At 38.5% G+C, this 12,113-nt stretch overlaps 1 protein-coding gene across 12 annotated transcripts in view; it reads left to right on the top strand.

The window, feature by feature from the left end:
- ntng1a (netrin g1a) overlaps nucleotides 1–8,603 on the top strand; it is a 90,020-nt gene extending 81,417 nt beyond the window's left edge. For 5 of the 12 annotated variants that reach the window (XM_084398328.1, XM_084398337.1, XM_084398335.1 and 2 more), the window contains one exon: nucleotides 6,983–8,603. In XM_084398328.1, the coding sequence (XP_084254454.1) occupies nucleotides 6,983–7,236 (254 nt within the window). In that variant the 3' untranslated portion in view covers nucleotides 7,237–8,603. Of the gene's footprint in view, nucleotides 1–606; nucleotides 775–2,798; nucleotides 2,934–6,982 lie in introns of all 12 variants that reach the window. The other 7 variants (XM_084398326.1, XM_084398329.1, XM_084398330.1 and 4 more) reach the window with 3 other exon arrangements.
- Nucleotides 8,604–12,113: the final 3,510 nt, after the last annotated feature.

Below are 12,113 nucleotides of genomic sequence, written 5' to 3'. Positions count from 1 at the left end.
GTTATTTCTGATTTGGTTGAGCTATTTCTCATTTTGGAGCTGACAGAATCAATACTGAAAAAAGTGCTTTGTCTTTCATTTTTATGGCAGTAGTTCTGTGGAGAGGATACAGTTTGTGTACCCGTTTTCGACCTGAGAGGCTTTGTTATTTCGGGGGCATAGAAAATAGAAGCCATTGTTTTATTCTCATGTTTGAAAGTTCCAGCTCCTTCACTACACCCCTCCATCATTTATTTCAGACAACTCTCCATGAGCAATAGAATATAAATACTGTAGATGTAAATTTCAAATTGCACTCGCCTTCTGTCGAGGTTGAAAATTACATCTACTCGTGTTTGATTTCCATGTGGCATTCCTATTCTTATTTTCCTCTCCATTGCTGTGGTGTGCTCGAGGCGAACTCTAATAACAACACCGCTTCTCCATTCATCTTAAGGTGATCGTACATCTAACACCACTGGCTGCATCCATGGCAGTGCCTGCCACCCTACCGCTATTTCAGACCATCCAAACCTCGCATGCCATGGTGCCCCTCTTCTGCAGCGCCGCCGCGACTCGCACACACTTACCCTAAACACAGCCACATCTCTCTCCCCTTTTTGCAAGACTGCGAATGCTTCAGTCACTCCAGTCGCTGCAGTTACATCGAGGTGCTAAACACCGTCATTTGCGTGAGCTGTAAGCACAACACTAGAGGGCAGCACTGCCAACTGTGCAAGCTTGGATACTACCGCAATGCCTCAGCAGAGCTGGACGATGAGAATGTTTGCATAGGTCAGTCCTCCAGCACTCCCATCCACCAACGCACATCACACACCCTCCCAAAATCTGCCATATGGCCTTCCCTTTCTATTGCTCCATCATCCTTCATCTCTTCACTCCCTTCTCTGTGTCTGTCCATCTCTCTGTCATCACCCGAGTCTCTTCACGCATGCTTGTGTGAGTCAGCAACGTCACGTTGAACCACATCCCTCTGGTATTTGACCACAAAAACAGCAAGTATCTGACAATGATCCATGGCAGATTATATTTCCTGACACTCTCAGGAAAAAAATTGGCATGTTTATTAGTGTTTCACTAGTTCACACTTACATATAATTAAATAGAGTAAAGGTTATGCGTACTTGGCGTGCTGTCCGAGGGGAAGGCTCCGAGCTCGGAATTTGGCCCGAACCTAGAGTACTCCATCCCAGGTTGGGATAGGAATAGTTAGAAGTGAGGAGATGGGGTGGTGGAGGGATGCTGGAAAACTGTCATAGAACAGAGGTAAGTCTGCTGTATATATACCTCCTGATGCTAATTGAGTTGGTTAACTGAATGAGCTCCTCCCGTGTTAATTACGTAGGTTAGTTATCTGAACGTGCTCCTCCCAAACTTTGTTAATAAAACATAATTTTTTATATTTATTACAACGCTCAGAAAGGAAAAGGAAAAAAATATCGTGAAACCAAGAACAAGAAAAGACAAAGAAAAAACAAAAGACAGACTATAAAGTCAGAAAAGTGTCATTGTGAGACAGAGGTGATGTCTGCCTTCACACTTCCCCAGTGAGGTGTCTGGGAGGGCTCGCACCCACAAAAAAGGTGCTGCGTGCTGCATATGTCACTCTGGGAAAGAAGAAGCAAGAGAAAGAAGAGAGCGAGAGAGGTGTCTGGGAGCAGGTCATGGCTGTGTGACTTACACACACATCTTTAGGTGTTACAGGTCACAGACTCTGACCTCCACCTCAACCCAGCAAATTCTGTACTCACAGGAGGGCCACAGAGCTGTCAAAATATGTGAAAAGTGCTTCATGGGAGAGGTCTGTGTTAGTGTTTTAGCAAAGCATTGATAATTAATAAGCATTAATGTCTTCTACTTACTGTAGAAATGAAACAAGTATCTGATCTGTAGCAAAACCTTAAATATAGAGAGTTCTGTTGTGGGCATACTGGTGAATTTATACTGAAAAGAAGTAGTATTTCTCCCAAAACAAACAAAAACAAAAAACAAACAAATGCAGTTTTGAGTTGTGAAATGCCATTACACACATCTACTTGTATTTTTCAGGGTTTTTTTTGTTTTGTTTTGTTTGTTTGTTTGTTTGTTTGTTTAGTATCTTGTTTTAAAATTATGCAGTGAAATGTGTTACAAATGCTTTTTCATTTTGACTTTAATAAAATGGTCCCCTTCACGGACATTTCCTGTAGTATCAAAGGATTTAATTATGAGATAATTTTAAGAAATTATCAGTATTATCAGTATTTGACTTAATGCACTTGTGGACAGCAAACGAATTGGCTGATCAGGAACCCTCCACCACGTGTCTCTGTCTTTCTTTTTCTCTTTTGTATGTTCCTTCCCTTCATGCCACTCATTTTAGTGCTAAACTAAATATAGAAATATATTTTCATAAAATGATTCATAATGCACAGTGCAATCAGTCTGTAATAGTCTTCATCGCCCTACACTTTTGCATAATGGGACTTCCAAGACGTTAAACAGTCACAAATATACGTTTTCCTCACTAAACTAAATGCCATTTTTTCCATTTTCCACCCTCACTCACCTTCCCCAGCTGATGCTTCTCATTTTATTCCTTTGAAATGGAAGATGTAAGGTAAATATTCAGATATACGGGTTATAAATCTGTCCTTTGTAGACTAGCAATGTGCATGAAGGATGCAGCAGAGGCCCATTTTGAGCGAAAATGCTTTTTGTGTAGAAAACAGGGACTTTATTCATGAGCTGATCTGAGAGGCTGAAGACCACAGACCCCATCTCTCCACTGTGTGTATGTGTGTGTCTTGTTTCTACAGACTGTAATTGTAATCCCTTTGGCTCAGACACTGATCGCTGTAATGGCACAGGATATTGTAAATGTAAGGAGGGAACGACAGGGGCTAAGTGCCATGAGTGTCTACAAGGATATTTGTGGGACAATGGCTGCAAATGTAAGTAGAACCTCCAACCAACCTGCAGCTTCAGTCCCTTGCTCTCTTTTCCCTCTCTCTCTCTCAACCCCTCCCTTCTCCCTTCTCTCCCTCTATTTTCTCTGTTTGCTGCTGCTTTTTTGGCTTACCCGGGAATGAGCAGCTTGGTTTGCTTACAGCACTTGGGAACAAAAAAAACTTGGACTGACTTCCATCCGAGGCTCAGTCACACCTGTTATACTGCCTTGTTAGTGGTTTAACTGCAGATTTAATTTTGTGGGAATTATTATCAGAATTTATCAGAATTGTTTTTATTAATAGTATTAATACAAATAGAATTGTTCTCAAGCACAGAGATAAATCATGCAAACAAATCTCGGCATAATCCCATGCATGTGCATTTGAGCAGATGAACGCAGACAGCTGAGCTAATATTTGAAGTGAGCAGAACATTTGACGCCTGCGCTGTGTTCTCTGGCTGTTTGCTGTTATGGCCACATTATGATGGTTGGTTTTCTCTCTTGGCTCCAAGTGTTGCGGTCTGAAACGATCTGTAGGTCAAGCATTGATTTGTATTCTTCAATGGCCTCCTAGCATCAAAGGTCAATATTTACCAAAGCCTCAGATAACACAGAGGGATTTTGGCTGTAATAATGTAAGATGGACAGTCCAGCAAATGTGTATGTTGAGTTCCAAGCGGCTTTGAATGTAACAGTACGAGGATGGTTTAGTGTGAGAAGCAGAAATTCACGCCATCACATGTCACAAGATTTAAGTAAACCAGAGAGTTTGGTACAAGTGGTGACGTGGCAAATGCACTCCCATTTACTGTCTGTTCTAGAAGATGTACTCGAAGAGAAATAAAGAGACATGTTCTTTATACACATCCATCTCCCACCAGCTTGAAGATGCATTATCATGTGACTGTTTCAGTCAATGGTATGCACTACGGTAAAGCACCATAACCATTTTAATTTGATGTTGTCATCAACACAGACGCTTTTTTGTAAGATGTCCTAGATAAGAGATTACGTTTGTTGCATTTGTCTTATTAAAAGTCCCAAAGGCCAAAACGTGTGTGATAAATGCAATCTAACGCTTGTTTTCCTTATCCCGTCCATCTGTATGCAGGTTTCGGTTTGCAATTAAAGCTCAAATCTTTCTTCAAATAAGCCTTTTCTTCCCAGCGCACCATCCAATCTACTGCTGTTCTCAATAAATATTATCCCTCTTATCAAAAGCAAACCCAATAAACGGCTCAATTTATTTTCTTATTACGGTTTATTTACATGCAGGCAAATTAGGAATGCAGAATTGGAGGCTGAGCACATTTTTCCTTGTTGTGAGTGCACATGCTTTAAACATAAACAGACCTTCTGTTGCTCTCTTAAAATAGGTTCTCATATTTATTAGATAAAAACGCCTTCTTGTGCCTGGGCTCTAGAGAGCGTGGGGTAGGATATAGAGGTTAAACTGTTTGTAGGATATGAGAGATACATTCTCAACCAACAGCAGAGTAAATAGTTTCCATGCCCCCCTCTTTTGGAAGGTAAAGGCGTTTGTTTGCCCATACCAGCTATAAATCACTGACGGGGCTCTTCTTGCCTCAGCACCTTTTTCTGGTCATCAGGGGATATCAAACTGAGGAGAAAGAAAGAGTTGAACTCTTAGGGTGAACCAAAAAGACCCAAACTCTTGAGAGATACGTTATCTACAAAACTGTGCCTCTTTTAAGTCTCTCTTTAGATGAAGCACAAGAACACTTTTGCCAAAGGCCACAGTTGTGGAAAAGGTAATCGATCAATTTGCTCTTTCCCGCAAAGAGGAGCTGTTCTAAAAGTCTTTCCACAGACACAATCAACTCATTATCTCTTACCTCTTTCTGTACAGTTTGGTAAGAGGCAACATTGATGTCTCAATTGCAAAGAGTCAATATGTCCTACACATCTTTTAAAAATAAGATTAATTTATAAAAGGAAACATCTTGTCTATAAAAGAGCATTGGGCAACTTGGAGATTTACAAAGATTGAATCAATAAAGCATCTTTTATAGACAAGCCTCTTTTTAAAACAGCTGTTTTTCATCTTTTGATCCATAATTTCTTTATCTTTTCTTATGGGCAGGCTAGACAAGTTAAAAATGTGCTCGGAAAATGACTACATCAGAGCCCCAGAAGTAAAACAACTGGTCTAAATTAATATTTTGATTATTTTAAGAAAAAAACCTAGATTAACTAATTGACCTACTGCGATCTGTTATATAAACAATTTTTTTTAACATGTGAAGAGAGAGCAATAGAACAAAAGAAGCATATCACATAGCATTCCCTTTTACTGACCTGATCATTTTTATGATTACATTAAAACCTTTGAAAATAGGCTCAACAGTATTCAGAGGTAACTGTATATTAAGTTTGTTCTATAACACCTATATATTGCTTTAAATTTGGACACTGATTTCAACAAGTCTTTAAAGATCAGACAGAGAAGATCGAAACTATTGCAGTGTCTAACTAGGCAAATGCATTAATTTTGCTAAATTGAATTAATACTTTAGCACAATTTAATTTATTGTCATAATCATTTCTTAACATTTGAATACACACTGATCATTTTGTATTGTTAATAATAATAATTATTTCTATTACAATTAAATTGTATCAGTACGGAGACCCGCACATGACATGCAAGAAAAAAAAAGTAAATTGTGCACGATTTAGTAAATGGAGGGAACGAATAAGTAAAATGTGCACATGATTTATAAATCAAGGGAACGAATCCGTAAATTGTCCTAATGTCGTAAAAAAATTTCCTGCATATCATGTGCGGGTTCCGGATATCAGTGTGTATCCAAACGTCTAGAAATGTATGATTTGCTTGTTTTTACTAACAAATACTAATGAGACTAATACTAATTGAACGCATTCAATCTATATGTGTGTTAATCACTGATAGGTCCTAAGACTTGTTCATCTTGCAGGTCCAGTGTCTGAGTCTTGTTTTGTGGTACGAGTGTGGGTTTTCACCAGGGAACGATTGATCTGCATCGTAAAAAGACTCGGCAGTGATGAACAGGGGGAATTATGGACACAAACAGGGGCTCATTTTTCCCTGACTCAACCATAAAGCCCGTATCCACACAGGAGATGGAGAGAGAGAAGCTGGAGACCATGTAGTTCTGCCAGCTCCCTAATCAGCCTGTTATGACTGGGAGAGTTACACCTCCTCTCTCTATCATCCAGCCCTCCCTGTCAGCTCAGTCCATCCCAAAATAGCTCAGTAACAGCCATTAAACAGATGCTGCAACGCACAAGTCCTCTCAGAACCGTTCCTCGCAAGCTGATAGAGGTCAATGTTTGTGTGTTTTAGATGATTATTTTCCAATCAGCAGGTTTACAGTGCTTTTCAAGCTTTGATGAAGATGTGAGAGGCATGGCTTGTTCATGGGTTTTTATTTGTCTGTGTTGGTTTTGCTAGTTTGCACTGGAATTTATTTGCCTGAAGCTTGCTCAACAGCTTGCATCTGAAGGGAGCAGGTCTGGCCTTGGTGTCCCTGTTGTTAAAGATACTGATGCCCGATGCAATGGAGAATGCAATTTATTGTCGGGGATTTGTAGAAACCTATGCCATGTTAATGGTTTGGGTTAATGGCAGTGCTGAGGTCTCTTGAGTGACATGTTTCAAATGAAACCAGACTAATTGTAGTACTTCAACTTTTTTCAAACAATTTTGAGGTGGCCGATGAGCAGGGATGCCAAGTAAACTTTTTGAGGGAAAACAAAATTATAATAATCGAAGCTGAAGAGTTTCTGTAAAACAAATGTCTATCAATCTTTTTTTTACTTGTGATTTTCTATTAATAATGATATTAAGTTTTCTACTTGTGATTCATTTCAATCAATACTTTGCCTGCACTTTGTATTGACTATTTCTGTCTATTTTCAGCAATAGATGAATATATGATATCTCAGGATAGAGCTCTATGTAATCATAGAAGTGTTCATACTTGTTTGGGTGTAGCCTGTGTGTGTGTTTGTCTTCTGCTTACCCTTTTCCTCTCAATACCACAGCCCGGGTGTGTGACAATGAACTTCTGCGTTGCCAAAACGGTGGTGTGTGTGTGAACAACATCCGTTGTCAGTGTTCTCCGGCGTACACCGGCCTGCTGTGTGAGAAACCGCGGTGTGAGAACGAGCCGGGCGGCTGCGGAGGGTCGGACTCGGGCCAGGCTTCTCTCCGCCCCCCTGCGCCGATCCTGCTTTTGCTGCTGTTCGTCCTGGGTCCCGTTCTCCTCATGGAGATCTGCTGGGTCACAGTCCTTTGAGAGGCAGATCTCTGACTATCCAGCTTCTTCTGTATGAGCAGCGCACCAGACCCACCGACACTCGGCCGGCCATGTGGAATGTGCCCAAATATCAAAGCGAAATTTCAGAGGATGACAGACAAAATATAATAAATAAATACATCAACAAAAATAGCATTTATAAAAATTTATTCAATACAAAAATCTAAAAGTAAAAAAAAAAGAAAATCAAGGTGTTATTTATAGAATTTACCTGAGCATATGCTTTATGAAGCAAATAAGAGGAAGTAGAGACTTGAACCAAGCCATAATAGATACTCACTCCCCTAACAAAACGAGAGAGTGACAGGGATCGGAGCGGACAATACTCATCCCTTTCCTCCCTTTATCACCACGGCAACGGGAGCTGCGTTCAGCCAGCGGCATGTACAAGTAAAGCCAGCTGCCGCCCCTCACCTGAGCCATTCTGGGTATCATGTTGGCTGTAGACTGCTTTCGGCTATTGTGACACAGAGCGATGGAAAACTGTCTGGATTGTGTGAACTGGACAATTACAAAAAATAAATAAAGATAAAGCAGTAATAATATGGAAAAAGACTTAAGAAAAGAAACAAGCATTCTTTGCTGTCAGTGCATTGTGGATACAAGGAAATCTATTGAGAATGTCACTTTTGATCTGCTTTCAAATTGAGCTCGTCCCGCCAACACCCCCGACCCCACCCTCGAAAATAAACTTTAGAGTGTCCTTTGTGTCAAGAGCCCCGTCCTTCCTCCACCATGTGCTTTTGTGAATGTAATTCTGTAACTCTTGATATTTTTTTTTTTTTTCATATATATATTTTTGGTTTCCTTTCAGTCTGTGTGATGTTAGTCACACTCATGTGGCACAACCCCTATCCTCCAAAAAAATATGATTAAAAACTCATGACTTTGAAATGTGACAGACTGTTTGCTGAGGCCACGGTCAAAGATGTGTTTTCACCCAAACAGATGAAGTGCTTAGACAGTCATCAGTGTATTTAATTTTTGTATTAATACAGAAGTTATTTTCTTGACAGAGTAAAGATGATGTTGAGCATAAACCTTTTTGTATTATTGCTGATATGTTTAAGGGCAATATTTTAGTGCGTTCAATCAAGGTGCAAACAGAATTAAATATTAAATTACGTTTGTCTGAAATTTTATTTCATTTACACTTTTTTTTTTTTCAGTTTGATTGTGAAGTTTACCTAAAGTATATTGGCAACGTGCTGGCATCAAAGAATATCAGTTTACATACAGTATATATACTGAGATGTAAAAAAAGAAAATCACACCAAAGGACATTCTAAATGTTTTCTTGTTGCTTTAACACTGAAAAGTTTAAGTGAATAAAACTTAAAAAAGGACTTTATGTAGTGGTGTTGTATTGTTTTATGTGTGTTTTATTGCAAAATGAAGAATCTAAATTGTCCCTGAAATGAAAGCGTAATAAATAATCGCATATGTCTTTATATAACATGCATATAAATTGCATACTTTGCAGAACAGTGGAAAATGCTTTAAGCCTCAGAATTTTCTGCACACCATTTATCTCAAATTCAATACAGTAATGATTCGTTTCAGAGAAACGCATTATCGGATGGGCAAAATTAAATATTAACAGCTATTGATGTCTCTTTGAGAGCCTGTTTTATGGAGTTGGTTTTGCCTGTGACTAAACTGCCCATCTATCGTGCAGGTTTGTTTTAAACAGAAAGTTTTACAGCCGTTTTCACGATTATAGAGTGTGTGACAACGCAGGCCTGCTAAATGATTCATTTTGAAGGAGATGCTTCAGGAGCATTTGTCTTTATCTGCGATGATTCTTTAGAAACTGGATACTGATTTATGAATCTTCATGTGTTGTGTATTTGTGTGTCTGCTTAGAAAACAAAAGAAATGCCGTTTAAGTGATATTCACATTTATGTTCTTTATGAACTACAATCAAACATTTTTCATTTTGGAAATTTGTGACCAAATTATAATAATCCATCAACTGTTACAATGCTACTTTAAGGAATCGATGGCATATATTTGCAAAAATCATGGTTGTTTTTAGGTGGATTAATCATGTAATTTGAAATATTGTTAATTTGAAACTGTTGAATCTGAGTAAATGGGTAGTTAATGGAAATTAATTTTAAACAATGATACTGTATAATCACTACAGGTATATATATATGTACATTTACATAAGTGTTGACAAAGTTATTTTTAACTGTATACCCTAACACAGATCAACGGTCCGGAGACGCTCTATTTCTTCCCTGGCTGTTCACAACATCACCTCGTGTACGTTTGTGGTATATTGGTTCAGAAATGCAACATTCCCTTTATCATGGCAGACAGATGCAACACTGACAAAGAGAATAAACAATTCAGTGTATCTATATACTCAGCAGATCCACTGTGTATTCAACAAATTCTTTGAACCAAGCCAGCAAACAGGCTCAGCCAAAATCAGCTGCATCGTTCCATTTGTTCACTCCTATTTATAGGAGGAAAGATATTGCAGATTATTTTCTAAAAAGATCTAGTGCATGTTTTCATTTCTGCATTTCTTCCCCTTAAAGCAACGTGTCAGTTTGTTCTTGCATCTGGAGTTAATCTGCCCTTGAACAAGGCAGTCTATTGATTTTTAAATCAGCTTTTCCATTTGTTAAGAAGTTCAGCTTCAGTAAACATGATGATTTTTTACTTTAGGCACATCCAACTTTTTCACTGATAACAGGAATTAAAAACTGAGGATTCATTTAACGTTGACCATTTCAGGGTTTTGATTAATGGTTTCCTACTCAGGGTAAGACTTTCAAAGTTACAAACACTTTTATTTGTATCAGCTAATATCACATACTAATACTCATGGAAGTATTCAGATATTTGTGTTGCTAACCATCATTCAGACCCGTCTGAAGTTGATAACAAAGGAAAAGTGAACCAAGGTTACCCAAAGAACGCCGCCTGAACTCAGACAGCCAACGGGCTTGGGTAAGATCATTATCCACCATTCAGCATCTCGCTTTTCTTCCCAGAACAAAAGCCCAACTTTGGCTTGGCATCTAAGTCCTTCTCCTGGAGGAGTAATGGTGATGTTGTTCCCTCTGCTGCTAATGGGAATATCTCTGCAAAAACATTGGCAACATGCACTTTCAAAAGGGAAGAACACACACTGCATTTGGTATTTGGCTGCATGAGGATGTTCATTTGTCAGATTTGAAGGAATACAGAATCTAAGCCTACAACAATGTGCATGGGTTCATGTTTTCACACTTAAGGTAGAATACCTGAATGAAGTACAGTGCTGGAGAACATGTGTGAGCGCTGGAGAATCCTGAAGGTCAAACCATTGTGGAAATGTAAAAGGTATTCAAGATTGTTTGGCATGGAATTCATGAGAATGAGAAATTCAAAAGAAAAAGCTACCGGAATGTGCGAGTAGCACCGGCACAAAGAATAGTATTAAAACAAAGAACATTTTAATAGAATTCAAAATGTTTCAAGAATCCCACAAGCATGCACTGAATATGTACAGCGGAAACTTCACGACTCGTAACCTTCAATGTTTTAAACATAAGAGGCGATAAAATGCGAGCAAACTGAAATGGGAATCATGGAAATCAGTTAGAATCTGTTACAGCATTAATTTCTCACAATAATAAGAAATCTTTCTTGCGGGAATTTACATGTCAAACTCCAAAAGCTGTCCAGTTAATTATGCAGTTGGCTATAGAGTGGTGCAGGTATGACGTCAGAACATGGAAGTCGAATTCGCTGCTGGTATTTCCTATGGGGGTTTTCAATTTATGAGTAAAATAAAGCATGTGGTAAACATAAATTGACTATAACAACGTAATAACAACGTAAACTACCCATAGCGAAAACACATTAAAAACATACATTTTTTAATGAGTAACTAGATAAGACAGCTTGGGGTGTAAGTGTGTCCAGACAGTTACATATTGTCGGCCCAGATCTGGCCCACTTCTGGTACGCGTGGAATCCACATGTACCAGATGTGACCCGGATCTGGGCCGACACTATGTTACTGTCTGGGTGTGCAGTTAACAGTTCTTAAAAAAAAAAAGATTTAGTGTAAAGAACATTTTAATAATCTTAAGAACCCTTTTCTACTATAAAGAACCTTTGAATGTTAAAGGTTCTTGTTAGGGTGTACTGGCGGTGAAGGTGTAAAATCAATGACGATGGAGAAAAATTCACAGTCCAGGGTGTTTATTTTGGTGCAAAAGTCGTGATTACCAAGCAAAAATATATACAGTGACAAAAACTAAGGCAAATGAATAAAGTAAAGGAAAAAAGAGAAATATAAATATACAAATTTATAAGTCGTTCACGTGTGCATTCTGGCTATGCCAATATCCAGGCCCAAAAATACAAAAAGTAACGCAAACACGCTCTAAAAATTCTTTCCTAAAATGGCTACCAGGAGCCCTTTTATAGAGTTAGGCTTCTCCACTTCTGGAAGATACCATGTAGAGGTAAATGATCATTTTAAAGCAAGATAAAACTACACAAATACTCAAAACAAATGGCATTAATATGCAACCTATGCATCACACTATTAAGTACAAAGTGGTGTCTAAACAAAGGAAAATGCCTGACAATGGAAGTGCCCTTCCTACTTGGCAAATGGAAGCTTTAAAATGGCAGCCATCGCTACACATGTGTTTCCCAGTTGAGATTTGACCCACAATATGAGTACAACAGTATTTTATATGTATATGTTTGTTGCCGGGGAAATAAATATTTGTAAAATGTTAACATTTGTAAAAGAGTTTGGTGTGCTTTCTTTGAATGTTAAATCATATAACAAAACAAAACATTAAACGTTGAGACAAAACAAGCAACCAACAAAAGA

Source organism: Rutilus rutilus (assembly GCF_951802725.1).
Source record: "Rutilus rutilus genome assembly, chromosome: 24".
Taxonomy (NCBI): Eukaryota; Metazoa; Chordata; class Actinopteri; order Cypriniformes; family Leuciscidae; genus Rutilus; species Rutilus rutilus.
The sequence above is the reverse complement of the archived record's forward strand: the minus strand, read 5'-3'. Positions and strand labels throughout refer to the sequence as shown.